Here is a 17061-nt window from a genome sequence, read left to right as displayed (position 1 = left end):
CCCTTTTGTTATAGTTAAGCGTTGGGTACTGGTGGCATGTCAATGGGAAGTTTTGACCCTCAGGCTGATTGGTTGTGAGGACTGTCCATGAATACAGTAGAGAAGATGTGCGGGGGCTGACCCTACAGAGCAAGATTCACTTTAGCAGAGGTCTGGTCCCTATTGTTTATTTCCTTGGGGGTGTCATTTATGAAAGTTGTTGGTTCCTTCATGCTCTAGTGTGTTCTGAAGCTGGTCTCCAGATGTGTTGGTTCTGGGATCTGTTCAGAGGGGCTCTGGTGCAGGCCAAGTCCAGCCACTGGCTGTGCCCTGCCCAGGGACACTTGTGAGCTACAAAGTCATCTGAGAATGGTTGTACTTGTACTTGGCATGGAGGTAACTGGGATAGGCTAAGCTGAAAACTGAGGCCGGCTGCAAGTGCTGGGTTTGAGGCTACTTAGCAAGTCTGATGGGTCACAATGAGGCCAAATGATGCTTATTTGGATTTTTTGAACCTTTAAGAGATTTTAGCAAAACCCACAGCATGAGCCAAGATAGGCTGTTTACATGGAAAAGGCACTGGAAGCAGCTTGGGTGGGCCCACAAGTTGGGTCAGACAGCGTATCAGGGAATCTCTCCCTAGCACTTGAACCCTGAGCTGGAGAGTCTAGTGTGGAGTTGGGACCCCTCACACCTCAGGGGGGTCCCTCTGCAGCCAAGATATTCCTCTAAATTTTTAGCCACCACATGTAGGAATGGGACCAACCTGTTGAAGGGTTTTAATGAGAGAAGTGAAATGAAGTGGCTATTTTTGAACAAAAACACTGGTGGAAATTAGGAAATAGGCTATTGCAAGAGTAGAAGAGTAGAAGCTGACAGAGAAATTAAAATGATCCAGGTGAAAATAATAATAGGTGGAATCAAGGTGGTAATGCTGGAAGAGATGAGAAGTGGAAGAACCTGCATATATTTTAAAGTAATACTGAAGAGAATGTCATTATAGATTAGACGTGAGGTGTGAAAAGAAGCAAGTAGTGCAGGTAACACCAAAATTCTTGAGCAACTGAGAGAATGGAGCTGCTCTTAGGTGAAAAAGACTTTGTGGAGAAGGTTTTTGTCAGGGGATGAGAATTTCATTTTTTCAGAGGTTATATTTTAAATGTTTATTACATACCTAAACAGAGTTGTTATGCACAGAGTTGGATATTGATTCTGGAATTCACAGGAGGAATCTGAAATTTTTAAGACCATGAGATTAGATAAAATCAGCTAGAAAGTGACTATGATGAAGAGAAGTCTACTAAGACCTGACTCCTGGGCCACTCCAATTTTGAGAAGTTGGGGATAAAAGCAGAAGCCAGCAAATGAGAATGAAAAGAAATGAATAGTAATTTTAGGAGAAAACCAAGAGAAAATGTTGTCATGACATGCTAGTGAGTAATGTTTTTGTTTTTTCCACACTAATCATCAGAGAAATGCAAATAAAAACCACAATTAAATATCACCTCACACCAGTTAGAATGGCTATCACCAACAAGACAACTAATAAGTGAATAATGTTTTAAGTGTTGAAGACAGGTCAAGAAAGATAAGGACTGAAAGTAAATGTGTACTGCTTTTAGCAGTTTGTTTGGTTGGTTGTTTTTGCTTCTTTAACTTGAATTTTATTGTAGTCTCATTAGTGAAAATGGAGCTTATGCCAAGAAATTCTGCCAACAAAACCTGGATTTTAAATATAATGTTTAACTGGCTACAATAGATTTTATAGATATAAATAATATTATGCTATAGAATTATTTTTTTAATGCCACCTTGTTTCACTTGACCTACTTTGTTTGTACATACTCACTAGAGATTACAGTAGAACAAAATAAGTCTGTTTTTTGAGAATAACTACTTATATAGAAAAAGAGTATGTGATGAAAGATTTGATACGTGAGCCTACTAAAGAACAAAGCATAATAATATTAATTTTTTTTTAGTTCCATATTTTACCTCTAATTCAATCTGGAATATCAACATTATTAATATTCTTTCCTGCTACTAATCCGTCATATCTTCTTACATTGGGATATTCATTTTCTCTATATTAGAGAAACAAGTGGAGAATTTCCATGTATAGCCTCTCATAACTCAGGAGACCTGAGTCTGGGACCTATTCTGTTGTATATGGTGTGGCTTTGAACATAAAACTCATCTTTCTGCTTCCTCATCATTACAAGAGTATTTTTCAAGTTTACAAATCAAAATAGTATTGGAGTTAAGAATGTGAACTTTGGAGACGGATATCTGGTTAGCACCTCTGAAATACCTCAAATAGGACAAACTATGTAATAGCAAACCAAAAAATATCAGTAACATTAACAACAAACTTGAAGTAACAGACAGAAGTTTTACATGTTATTTTTAAAGATATGGGGAATTAGATAGGTCTAATTTGACTTTTGTTTCACTTTTTCTTTGGATCACTTGTTTTCATGATGCAAATAATACATGATTTTCCTGGCTTCACAGCAGGCAGTAAAAATCAACAACATATGAGCTGAATGTAAAATATAAGCGTCTTTCATTGTTATAGAGCTTTGCTTCTTGTTTTCCCCTCAACATCCATAAATTGTGTTTGTGTATGCTTTATGCGTATTGCGTAAAAGGGACAAATAATAAATTTTGTGACTTTTCATAGCATTATTAGTATGTACAGGATGTGACATAATGGCTTTTAGAATAATTAGATGTAAAATAAAGGGATATGAAAAAGTACTGTACAGAATGACCTGCGTATATGAACTGTTCCTGCTTTAATTAGATCAAGGTCATTGGGTCAGAACCCCATATGGACCAATTAATTTCATCCAGTGTAAAAGTGATGTTTTTTTAGTCATAGACTGTACCACTTGTCCTGGTCAGCTGTGTCCTACTATATGTCACAGAGGGAAACTCCTAGAAGAATACCCATGGCTCAGCATAAAATTAATCACAACCACTGGATATAGAAAGAGCTCCTCCATACTGATGGTGTCAAGAGCACATACGGTTATATGTGAAGAATTGTACATAATTCCAGGAAAGGATACACATTATTTCAATACTGTTGTCCTTAGTGCAAAGCAGGGTGTCATAAACATTGTGTGCCATAGACCACTTTGGCAATATGCTCCCAAGTGAAAATTTAAATCAAAAATAAATTATATAACCTTATAAATAGAAATCTAATATATTGAAATGAGTTATCAAAATACTAAAAAAAATATTTTAACTAATGCTTTATATAATATTGTTTCACAATGGGTTTATTAATTGTCATCATTTAAAATTAATAAATTGCTTACATTATATTTCCAAATATCATTAATATTAATAAGGTGAAGTGATAATATATCATGATTTTTCTTGGTGTAGACACCATTACTTACAAACATCACTGTGATTTGTTACCCACCCTTTTAATTGATGAAAATGTTAAATTACAATTAGAAGAAAGTGCAAAATTATCTTCTAGAGGCCCAAGTTCTTGCCTCTGGATTCAATAGAGACATCTGTCCGAACTACTGGTAAACTTTCATGGCCAAAATTTCACTATTTCGTACAAGAAAACACTCCAGGATTTAACATAAAGTATTTAAATTTTACACTGAGTTGATTTAAAAAATTCAACTATTGCAACAATGAAGAAAACATATCAATAAAAATTTATGACAGAATTTTAATTTATTTCAATAAATGTATATACTATTGAAGTGTCAGTGATTTCTCCTCAAGTTTGTAGTTTTTCTAGAAGTCACTTGTGATGAAATCTTCTCTTAAATGAAACTTTTGAATTGCTATATAGTATGGTAAAAACAAAACAAACAAACAAAAAAGACAAACAAAAAAAAACAAGGATTGGAGTCTCCCCATTCACAAAATAACCATAAGAAGATTTCCTAAGATAATGTATTGGAAATATAAATTTACATCATTTATTAAAAAACGGAACAAGAGAAAAATAAGAAAACAATTATATTCCTAGTACATATATATTAATTTTACTTAACATTTATCGTTAAATATATTTGAAATTCTATAGGTACTAAAATATTTCATTGAAATTATTTCATGATCATTATACTTTGTTCTTATATGATGCTTTTGAGGACTGTTCAAATGTAGCATTAATCTATTAATTTTATATAGAATTATGAATTATTTGGGTATTTATTAGTGTGGCATGAAAAGATATGGATGAGATAAAAATAAGTATAATACTTTATTGGAGTTATGAATCATTTTCTCTGCCTTTATTTAAATATTTTATCAGCAATTTATTCAAATATCTTTACTTCTCAATTTTCTAATTGTATTTAAGCATAGTTATTTCTTCTAACAATATATAGTGGGAGCTACATAATTTATTGCAGTGATTATTATTATTAAAATATACACTTGGTTTGAGGATTTCCATTTCCTCATTTATGTTTTCTAAATCCCTCTAGCTTTAAAGCATTTTTTTTTCTGCAATGATATCAGTTCAAAAGAGATTCCCTACATATGGTATGAAAAGTGATACTCCAAAGAGATTACATAATAACATTTTTTAACGTTTTTTTATTCTTTTCTAGGCTGAACAAGACAATGGTCATCCTCTTCCAGCTTTTGCCAGCCTACATATTGAAATTCTGGATGTAAACAATCAGAGCCCCTATTTCACAATGCCCAGTTATCAAGGCTATATCCTAGAATCTGCCCCAGTGGGATCAACTATTTCTGACAGTGTAAATTTGACCAGTCCTCTAAGAATCGTGGTTCTGGACAAGGATGTAGAAGATGTAAGATAAATATAAATTTTGTTCTTGTTGTGTTAACACATCTCTTCTTATGTCAACAGGGAATATTACAAAGGCATAGTTACACGAGCTATAGAATAGAGGAAAAGTCCATATAAGTGAGAGTCTTCGTGTAGTAATTTAATTCCATACCAAGTATATTATTTTAAAAACTATCTTTGAATTCAACGACTGTTCTTTTTCATTTTACAGATATTCAGTATAAGGAAATGAATGTTTCACTTACAGTTAGCTAAATTACCAGGGCACTCTTATTTATTAATATGGATCAAAAACAGTTTATATGATTGCTAAAAGGAATACATAATCATATTAAACAAGAGTATACAAAATCACTATGGCAGCCCTGGAAAGGGACTTGGGAGACTTTTCTGATAGTATGATCTTAGAGAAAAAACATGTAGGGGCAGCTGACCCACTTACACTTCTGCCAGTGGCTACAATGATGAGAACACTCCTCCACTCTATACATCATTGTCTTCTGTTTTTCTGGTGCTGACACTAGGGTAGGAAATGGTCCTGACTGGGCAGATCAGAGTATTTTACATCCTTAGTGACAGTGACTGTTATGAATAGTAGACAAGAAAATCTATACCAGGTCAGTCAGAGTCCTCCCAGGAAATGAAAGGAAACAGAATTGGAGCTGGAAGACTTTGGAATCATGCAGTAAAGAAATGGAAATGAATCTGAAGCCATTGTGGCCAAGTTTACTAACATAATGAAGAAAACCTATTATCAGTGGGAGACGATAAGTCTGATAGACACAGAGAAGAGTCCTGTTGGGTTCCTATTTAGGTTATGAGGTCCCCGAAGCTATACTAATCCTATATTTTTCTTTGATTCTGTGACTCACTACAACATTTCCCCACATATCCTTTTTATTTTATTTTTTTTATTTTAACATACTTTAAGTTTGATTTCTGTCACTTGCAACGTAAAGTCTGGACTCAGCAGTTTCTCCTTCTTCAATAGCATTATTCAATAGATTTTTTTATGGTAATACAAATGTTCTGTAGCTTTGCTACCCTACATGGCAGCATATGTGGAACTTGGAATGTAACTTGACTGAAAACATAATTTTAGCATTTTGTTTATTTTTAATTAGTTTAAATTTTAATAGTCATATGTCACTAATTGGACAACATAGCTCTAGAATGTCTGTAAAATCTCATTACATGGAGATTTATCATTAGTTTAGTAAATGAAGAGGGCACTTTCACAGTTTTTTCCCCTGGAAAAAAATTTGTTAAACTTGTGTTCTACGGGATTTTGTAAAGGGCAGTGGGACTCAGAAGGTATTGCTGAGGTAGGGTAGGAAGCATTCCTGGGTCTAATACCTTTAGGAATCCCTACCTAGAATTCTATTCTTGGAGACTTCATGCCAGTTAATCTATTAAATGCTTCAAGCTGTTTCTCAGAGGTGGGGCAGCGTGTTGTGGTCCTTAGGAGTTTGTGCTTTGCAGTTACCCAGCCCTGGATTTGACTCATGGTTGCACCATGAAATAGCTGTGTAATACTGTGAGATTCATATTCACCAGTCTCCTCCTTCTATTCAATCACCTGTGGCCCGAAAGGAATATGGTTGCAATCACCACTGCCTTGGCCTACCTTTTCAGTTGGGGCTGGTGGGGTTGGACATAGAGTGAGAATCACTCCCAGATGATGTCATTAATATGGACAGTGGCATAAATAATATACTTTGTAAAAATGTCAAGTAGTTAAACACAGTGTATCTGGCCATTTGCTTATTATACTATTTAGGCCCTATCCTTTATCTAAAATTATCTTTAGTAAATAATTATTGTTAGGTGCCCAGAAAGTGAACAAGTATGTCTAATCCCCTCCCTACTAACCCCAAAGGTTTCTAAAATATCATAAGATAACTTCTATATATCTATTATTTAAGTGAGCTCATAAATGAGGATACCTAACACATGTGTCAACATTTCTAATAATATTGAATTACCTGTTTCAAATTATGGCCCATTCCTTGGTTGAACAACGAATTCTTAGAAGGCTATTTATCATACTTAGCTGAAACCAGCCTTCTTATAACTCATCCATTTATCCTCATATCTTCCATTTGCCAGCACACAGAATAATTAACTAAATAGTCATTAATAAGTTTGAAGATGAGCTTATGCCCTTCAGAATCGTCTCTTTTCCCAGGTCAAGCACTCTCTATTTTCAGAAAGTAAAATATGTCCATTACTAGGTTTATAGAACAAAAATAACAAAATACAATTCCAAGGCCTTTTCATTCACAGGCAAAAATTTTACTATATGGTAAATACTTGCTGATTTTGAGTCAGAATTAGTGAAATTATTCAGAATAGAGAAAAAGGATTTAAGAGTATAGAAAGAGACATGTCACCACACATAGGTCTCAGCAACAGAAATGGAGAGTAAACATCAGGTTTACTGATGCTTAATCAGAAGTTGTCACTGCAGAAATCGGTTCTCCGGAGTTGCTTCAAGAACAGCCACGCCAAAAGGCAAATGCCAAGAGGAGGTCAGACTTGATGTTAGTAGTCCAAAAATTAAGTGGCATTTCTTCCTTTAAATCTGTGGAAAATAAGGCAATGTTTTAAGAAATAGTGGTGGGGATTGGTGAGTTCTGGTGTTATTAGCAGTGTAGATTTTAAGTCTGAATGACTCTTAAGGGTCCTTCTGATAAAAAAGTGAACAAAATTATTTTTACTAATGTTCTTTTTTTACAAATAAACAGATATGAACATATACACATATAACATATATGTCAATCACATTTACATATTTTTCAACTACTTTTATCTTGTAGCTTCAAAATAGTCTGGTATATAGTTAGAGAAGGTAATGCACAAGATTTTTAAGAATCATGCCTCAGACCTCCAGAATTTCAGTAGCAGAACCACTAAAAGTCAATTATTAAATACTGGTTATAAAACAATAACAGGGAATAATAAACAATGGTTGCACATTGGTTTGTAGAAAGACATTGATTCACTTACAATTTCATGTCAGTTCAGATCCCTGTATGAAGTGTTACTGGTTCAACACAAAGGTATCTTTGAAATGTAATACAATACAATCTTAAAAATGTAATGTACTTATATGCTTAATAAATATTATTATGCTATCATATGTATGCTATGGCATGTCAGAATAGTAAGAAAAAATATACCTTGTAAAATATTATTTTGTTGTTTTTGGTTGTTTGTTCGTTTTACTAGTGTACACTTGTATGCCGTATCTATGTTTGTGGTCATTTATATTTACATTATTTTTTCCATGTTTAATTTGTACGTAGGTTCCACCTGGCGGAGTTCCTGTAAGTACTAGGTGTTGACTTTGTGTTTATTCTTTTGTTAATTGCTGTGGTTCAATTTCTTGTTCTTTTCATTTTCCACTAAAACAAGTAGGCAGTTACTCATTATTACCTATAAAGATGTCTATAACCATAACTATATATATATACATATGTATATATAAATGATTCAAACATGTTTACATTATAGTAGAACAAAATTATGTAGAACTCAAATTGCATGTAACTTTAAGACTATTTAATTATTAAATGTTTTTTTTAGTCCAAGACAAACATTAATAATCCATCACTGCATTCTTATGAAAGTCTCTAAGGTTGAAGTACCCTTTTAAACAGGTTACTTCAGACGATTACTGTCAATCCATTCATATTGGCAGGTGAGATTAATTTTTTTGTAATTTCCATGTTATGCTTTATAATTTGTATGCTCATAAGTATGTATACGTACATATACACACATATTTGTATGTTGTATATATGTTTGTATATATATATATACACATTTCAGTGTTGTATGTGCATATATATAAGGATGAATATAATCATGTGTGTGTGTGACATCATAGTTTGATTCCCCTGGAAACCAAAAATTGATTTCAAATGCAATATTTGAACGTATTTAAAATGTCATGTTTAAACGCATTTCTTCTGTGTGATGGAAGTTTAAAATTTTACATTCATACATTTGTCAACCTTTACATTTGTACATATGTTTATTTTAACAGTCATTTGTTTTTCTGTGCTGTGAATGAACATTAGAGTTTCTATTACCCTCCCTGAAAATAATCCAGAAATCAATGAAATAAGATTTCATAGTTTAGGTATATACTGAACGTATACTGTAGAGCAAAATAATATTACTTATGTCAATGGGAAAAATAACATTTGTTAACGATCTCTCTGTGTACATATTGATATAGTAAACTAATATTTATTTTAAATAAATTTATAGACACAAGGACAACATAAAATTTATTGTCCCTATCAGAACATTAAGCCAGAGCATTATCTGTCCATTTACAATCATAATATACCCTACCTGAAACGTGTTATGTCTACAGATAAATATAAAATTTTAAATTTGAGTAAATTGGCTGAACATTTCACAATCTGTCTTCTTAAATGTTAGCCCTTAAAGAAATGCAGAGATATTTAACAATAGCATCTTTGTATGCTATATATAAACATTAAAAGGATACTATTTTTAAAAATCATAAACTTCAAAAACTATATTTTAATCAGAGATTAATTGTGCGGTACAGATTAGCATATGCTTAATATGCCATGTACAATGCTAGATTTAAGTATTACACTATCTTTTTTACATGAAACAAATGAAGTTCAGTTCTGGGAAAAGCTATTGTAGTCTCTAGCTAGTTATTATAAAAGGACTCAAGAAGCAGAGACAATTAAATTATCAAGTCTTTTACGTTTATCAAATATGAGAGAGTCTGTTTATGGAGTCCTGGTGTTTATGTCATTTTCAGATGGGAAGCATTTCAAAAAGAAAATCTATGGCTTTCACAAATTGGCAAAATGAATGGTGTTTTTTATGACACAACCATGTAAGACTATAGTCATGTACAGAACCACTGGTTCACAACTCTACACTCATTGCAGTATTGCATTGTCAGAGTAACAGACGTAAAAAAAAATGGTTACACCATGTGGTGTGGGAATGAAAATATCTATCTCATTTACTAACGGAATCTACAGTTGAATGGAACAAAATACATTGAGAGAGAGTTAGTTTTAAAGGAGGTAAGGAATAACTGAAGGATTTTAATAAAGGGAAAAAAGTGAATATTTGGTAAGCAAGTTACATAGCCAAACTTTTTCAAATTGGATTACTGTTAGTGTAAAGGTATGAGTAAAGGAAGCTGTGTTCATTAGTATCATTATTGATACACACAGAGAATAAATAAAACAAAGAAAAAAGAAAAAAAAACTATTTGAAAATGTAGTGATTAGGTAAAATCAATGATAAACACTAAAAAATGGCATTGATACTTATTTAGTTTTTATTAATTAAAACTGCATGCTAAAATGTAAATTGACTTAGTTTTATGATTTAGTTTTATTACAATTGATTCTAAAGTATAACAAAATAAAAAGAATCTCAAAATGTGGTTCAAAATATGTTTAGTTGTAAATATTTTGAACTTATTTTTAAAAATAAATAATTTAACTTTTTATCAGCTAACATGTTTGATTAATCAAAATACCCAGCTTTGTAGCCATGCTAAACAATTTGAGAAATGACATTGAAATAAAAACAACTGAAGTGCCTATTGGAAAATATCAGTGTAAATCTTCTTGACTTTCTACATCACTTAACAACTTTTATTATTTTATATTGACTAGACCCATAAAAATTTTATCTATAATACTAATTTCTGTTGTTTCAGGGTAAATATAGCACCCTGATCTTACATCAAAATCATGGACATAGAAGCTACCATGATATTATATCTAAGTAATACCTCGTAAGGAGATATTATAAACACACAACTTGTATCAGGTTCAAATTAAACTATTCACTTCAAAGTTATTTGAAATAAACTCATATTGAAACTTCAGATGTATAAATTATATTGCGGATAAAATTATGCCCAATTTTTAAATGTAGTTGTGTGCATTCCAATTTCTCTTTTTCATAGAAATTTTTAGAATGTGAAATCTATTTTTTTTTCAAATTAGCATGTGTTTATCAAATTCCAGTCTCTCTACTCTGCCCTTAGTCCTTGATACCAAACTCAGAAAATTAAGCTATGATATTAAATCACATTCACATCATACTATACAAAGTATTTTAAAAGTTGCCATAATCTATAAAACATCTTACCTCCCTGTATATCCGTTTTGTTATTTTTTTCATAACCTTGCTCATAAGCCCACTCTTTCACAATATTCCCTTTTACTTGTTCCACCTGCTTTCTTATTCCACTATGCAGACACCAATTCAAGCCTCCCCACGTTATGTCCCTGTTCTTTCTCTGCACTGCAGAGATTCATACTTTGTCTTTCAGAGATGGCAGTAAGATTGTGAAGGGTTTCCACTGCTCAGTAATTATCTCTCTTTTGAACTTTTGCCATCACTTCTTCATTATGTGTATATAATTTTTGTCTAGACTCTTTTATAAGACATGATATTTGTAGATAATGAATTATACATAACTAATTTTATTTTTATTTTGCATTGAACACAGTAACAAGATAGTAATATTTATATGTGCAGTTTATTACTACAAATGAACTGATTGTAAAATCCTACAGCTAAAATTCTTGGCTCCAATTTCATTTTTTTGCATTTATTTCTTATTTGTTGAGCCCAATGACGTTTTGAAAAATATTGATATTAAATAACCAATAAGAGGAAAGTCAATCAGATTGTTTTCTATTCTATCCTTCTTCTTATTTTTCCTGTTATTCACTTTAATTATACTCGTCCTTATTTCAGTATTTTGTTTTCCACACAATGAGTCATTGCTTTTAGATTAATGAGTACATATTTAGTGAAATATTTATTTTCTTTAGAAAAAACATATTATAGTTATGTACATTTTTTGTAATAAATTTGACAAAATAGTTTTTAGGCAGTGAACTAATAGCTGCATTATTTAGTCTATGTTTTAAATAATGGCTTTTTTTTTCAAAGACAAAAGATCCAGAGCTTTACCTTTACCTGAATGATTATGCATCAGTCTTCACTGTCACGCCGACTGGTATCACTCGCTATCTCACCTTACTTCAACCAGTGGACAGGGAAGAACAACAAACTTACATTTTTACGGTAAAGAGATTTTATATGTATGTATGTGTCTGTAACAGAAACAGATGTCTGTGTAAACCTAAAAAGTTTAATGATTTGGGAAGAGACATGCAGTATTTTCAATTTAATACCATAGAAAATATCAATAATAATAAATTCTTCACATGACTATCTCCTTTTCCTCTTCATAAGTTTGTGTAGCTGTGTTATCGTTCTTTCCAGCAGAAGAAATTTAATTTTCAAGATGATAACAAAAAAAAAAATGGGGATTTCATTTTTCACCGTATACTCATGATTGACTTCCATTGAGATATTATGCAACAGAATCTACAAAGTAAACAATTATTTTATTTTCTAAACTTGATTTTACTATATTTCATTGTTATTACATTTTTAATTTTGTCAAAGGGTTAAGCCAGTGGTTCTCAATGGGGGATGATCCCTGTGCTTCCCTCCCCACCTTATCTCCTCCCTTCTCCTGGGAACAGTTAACATTGTCTGGAGACATTTTTGGTTGTCACTACTGTGAGGCTGTGCGATTGGAGTCTGATGGATAGGCATCAAGGTTGCTACTTAATATCTTATAATAATCTTATAATACACAGTATAGCGCTCCACCTAAAGAATTATTTGCCTCAGAATGTCAGTGGTACTGAGATGGAGAAATCTTAGGTTGATGAAGAACACAAAAGGAAGATTATTAAAGATGTGAATCCAAATTTTTGATCTTCAGAGATAGGAGGGAAAAAAGGCTGATAGAAGCTTACTGATCATAGCACTTACAGAGTTCTTTCTGGTGAAACCTGCATGGGGGAAGACCTTAAACCAGAGCTTCCAAGAAATCCTAAAGGGACAGTTAAAACTGATACAGAGTGGACTTTAAAAAAACATTCAAAACAAAGAAGTTGTATTGTAGCACTGAGTTTTTGTTAGTCTTTCTTAAAATGTTAATGAAGTAATTAAGATATTACTATTAACTAATGCCCATTAGTCCTTTAAAACTTTTGTGAATTTCTAGAAAAAAAATTACATATCTCGAGCACTTACTTTTTGACAGATACAGGTGTGTTAGCTATAAAAGCAACTGCTGCTAAGAAAATTCCTAAAATGTAAGAGTCATTCTGTACTGTTTATGTTTGCGTGAGTTTTCTATTAAATATGTTTTTCTACCCTCAAAGATTACGGCTTTTGATGGTGTGCAAGAAAGCGAGCCAGTTTTTGTCAATATTCGGATAATGGATGCAAATGATAACACTCCAACCTTTCCTGAAGTATCCTATGATGTCTTCGTTTATACAGACATGAGCCCTGGAGACAGTGTCATACAGGTAACTACCTATAAAATAAGTGGACACAATCCAAACAGCTCTGGTTAAGATATGCTTAAAAAAGGAAAATGCAGTTCAGACTTATTATAGGGCATACTTTAGCTTAAAAAGTTTTAAATTTATGTTTACTCTTCAAATAAAATTATATTAATATGTATTGTGTAATATGTATGTATTGTGTAATATGTAATATGTATTAATATGTATCAGGTAAAATAAACCTGATATTAAATGTAAACATATTCATTTGGCCTGCTTATATATGATTATTAAAATTTAGTATTCTGAGTATATTTAAGTAATTAATTAAATGAGTGTATTTAATATACTAAGAGTCAAGTATCAGACATGTAGTTTAAAAGTTCAAATTATACTGAATTACTGTAGAAATGGGTTGAATTTTCCCTGATGATAAATATAAAGGAATGCATTAATAAATTGGCAGAAAATGCTATTAGACATTGGTTACCTGGACATAAAATGGAATTATGACAGTAGGGAAAATTAATATTAGATAGTAAATGGATCTTGGAAAACACAGAAATCTGGCAAAATCTTTATCCTTGAATTTGTCTTATTTTTATTATTAACTGTACTTACTACATTTAGATAAATTGTAAGTTTTTTCAAATATATAGTTTTTGTATCCTGAGTATTCTGAGTATTAATCATAAGGAAGTAATAATAATTTCCCTGAGGAGTTTTAGAAATCTGGAATATATTTTACTATAATACTTTCCAAACAGTCAGTATATGAAAATTATTTAGAGATTTTCTTCAGCTTTCCTGGATCTAAAGGTCTATGAGCAACACTTAAGTAATCAATATTAAAAACAAAACAAAACAAAACTCCAAGGTTTTCAGTAATAACTACTGATCGAGATTTTTGTCTAAATCTGAGAGTCAGACTTAATTTCAAGTTGCTTGTCTCAGGCCAGGAAAGCCATGATTCTGTATACTTTTTAGAGTATTTAAATGGCTCCAAATTATTATTAATACTAAATATTTTATATAATATATATCATGTCATATCATATTATAGGTAGATATGTTGTATATATAATATATAATATTTAATAGTATAATATGTAATACATAATAATAAATAAATTTATATGTCTGTATATCTTAGTATTAGATAAATTGTTCAGAGTATTTAAAAAGTAGTCTAAATACCTCAAGAATATACTTAAGTCTTCTTTTTCTCTCCTTTTTTGAATTTATTGGGTTGACTATGGTTAGTAAAATTATATAGGTTTCAAGTGTACAATGCTATTATATATCATCTATATATCACATTGTGTGTTCACCACCTAGAGTCAGTTTTCCTTCCATCACCATATATTTGACCCCCTTTATCCTCTTTTATCATCCCCTTCTTCCCCCTTACCCTGTGGTTACTACTAAACTGTTGTCTGTGTCTATGAGTTTTTGTTTCTTTATTTGTCTTGTTCCTTTCAGCTTTATATCCCACATATGAGAGAAGTCATATGGTTCTCGACTTCTTCTGACTTATATTGCTTAGCATAATAATCTCAAGATCCATGCATGTTGTCACAAATGGCAATATTTCATCTTTTCTCATGGCAGAGTAATCTTCCATTGTGTCTATATACCACATCTTCTTCATCCAATCATTTATCAAAGGACATTTTGGTTGTTTCCATGTCTTGGTCACCGTAAATAAAGTTGCGATGAATACCAGAATACATATATCTTTATGGATAAATGCTTTCAGATTTCTGGAGTAGCTGCCCAGGAGAGGGATTGTTAGGTCATATAGTAATTCTATTTGTAATTTTTTGAGGAACCTCCGCATTGCTTTCCATAATCGCTGAACCAGTCTGCATTCCCACCAATAGTGTATGATGGTTCCCTTATCTTTGCAGCCTCTCCAACACTTGTTATTATTTGTCTTGTTGATGATAGTCATTTTAAAAGGTATGGGGCAATATCTCATTGTAGTTTTGATTTGCATTTCCCTAATAGCTAGTGAAGTTGAACATTTTTTAATACATCTGTTGGCCATTTGTATGTCTTTTTGGGAGAAGTGTCTGTTCATGTCCTCTGCCCACTTTTTTAATTGAATTGTCTGTTTTTTTTTGTTGTTGCGTTGTATGAGTTTCTTATAAGGAATATACTTAAGTCTTCATGTTATGGTACTTGTTTTTCCTCTCTAGCTTTATCTTTGACACTTTATTCCTATATGTATGCTTCAGTCCTACTGAACTATCTCTGGAACTATCTCTCATTTTCTCATGTTATCTCATTTACCTTTATCTCTTTCCCTTCTATTTATGGCTTGATTACTTGTTTTTATCCTTTGGATTATTTTTCTTTTAAGGAAGCATTTCTTCATAGTATCAGTAGCCAGTTCTTAGTAATTCTTACTCAATAGTTAATGTTCTTGCCCAATCTACCAGAAACACAGTAGTTTGTATCCAAGATATTGTGATACAGTTGTGTTACCTCATCTATATGAGATGTGTGGAAAGAAATACTTAACAATATGCCTCATGGCTTTTGTATACTATTTTCTATTAATCAAAAATGTTCTTCTTATCCCAGATATTACAAGGCTAATTCATTTTCATCATGCAGGACCCAGTTCAAAATGTCACCTCTAAAAGAGAACTTCCCTAAAAGCTTAGTTTCAATAGCCTCCAGCACACACACACACACACACACACACTCACTCACTCACACATTCATTCTCTTTGCCTTAACCTCTCTCATCATGTCATAGTTCTATTACCATCTGAATTACGTTTTTGTTTCATGCACCTTAAACTGAATACTCCAAGACATCAATGGCTGTGTGTCTTATTTGCCAGGACGTGCCAGACATGTTAGCCCTGCAGAAAATATTTATTTGAAGGATGAATTATTACAAAATTTGCATGATGCAATTGTTAATATAAATTAGAAATGATTCAGTAATATGCATATTGCATAAAGAAATGCTTTCTTGAATGATATAGAAAAGGTGACATTATAGCCTAGGTATCAACAGTTCACCTTAAAGTGTACCTCATGTGTGAATATCCTCTGCTGTGTATGTGGTAGTGGGAAAGCTTTCAAACAGCCACAATACATTTCATTCATACCTTGGTTATGACATTTGTTATGTTGTTAAAATCCACCTTTTTCCCCATTTGTCTTGAGAGTAAATATGTAATTAGTTTATTTCTGTAGCCACAACATCTGCATCCATAGTGTCTGGCATACAGTAAAGACAATATAGTAGATGCTTTATAAATGTTTATTTAAGGATAAAAGAAAGGAAGACTTACAGACAAGTAGGAATAAGTGAATGGGAAGGTGGAAATGCACTGACCTTTATAGTAGTCCCCATATATCTGTGGTTCAGCTTTCTGCAGTTTTAGTTACCTACTAAAACCACAGTCTGGAAATATAAAATAGAAAATTCTATAAATAAAAAATTCATAAGTTTTAAATTGCACGCTGTTTGAGTATCCAGATGAAATCTTGCACCATCTCACTCTGTCCTGCCCTGGATGTGAACTATCTTTTTGCTCAGCATATTCACACTCTGGACAGTACCCACTTGTTAGTCACTAAGTACCCATCTGGGTTATCAGACCAACTGTCATAGCACAGTGCTTATGTTAAACCCTTATTTTATTGTATAATGGCCCCAATGCAAAAGAGTAATGATGCTGGCATTCGGATATGCCGAAGAGAAGCCATAAAGTACTTCTTTTAAGTGAAAAGGTGAAAGTTCTTGAATTAATAAAGAAAAGTTATGCTGGGGTTGCTAAGATTTATGATAAAAACAAATCTGTGAAATTGTGAAGTAGGAAAAATAAATCTGGGCTAGTTTTGCTGTTT

At 32.2% G+C, this 17061-nt stretch overlaps 1 protein-coding gene across 3 annotated transcripts in view; it reads left to right on the top strand.

Moving 5' to 3' along the window:
* Nucleotides 1-17061, top strand: part of PCDH15 (protocadherin related 15) — an 822425-nt gene that overhangs the window by 545539 nt on the left and 259825 nt on the right. For all 3 annotated transcript variants that reach the window (XR_013995038.1, XM_081075408.1, XM_081075407.1), the window contains exons 11-14: nucleotides 4578-4784; nucleotides 8092-8112; nucleotides 11768-11902; nucleotides 13060-13209. Coding sequence is in view for 2 of the 3 variants with exons in the window: in XM_081075408.1 (XP_080931534.1) it covers nucleotides 4578-4784; nucleotides 8092-8112; nucleotides 11768-11902; nucleotides 13060-13209 (513 nt within the window). In the remaining variant the exon portion in view is untranslated. The remainder of the gene's footprint in view (nucleotides 1-4577; nucleotides 4785-8091; nucleotides 8113-11767; nucleotides 11903-13059; nucleotides 13210-17061) is intronic.

This window comes from Rhinolophus hipposideros (genome assembly GCF_964194185.1).
Source record: "Rhinolophus hipposideros genome assembly, chromosome: 15".
NCBI classification, from domain to species: Eukaryota; Metazoa; Chordata; class Mammalia; order Chiroptera; family Rhinolophidae; genus Rhinolophus; species Rhinolophus hipposideros.
The sequence above is the reverse complement of the archived record's forward strand: the minus strand, read 5'-3'. Positions and strand labels throughout refer to the sequence as shown.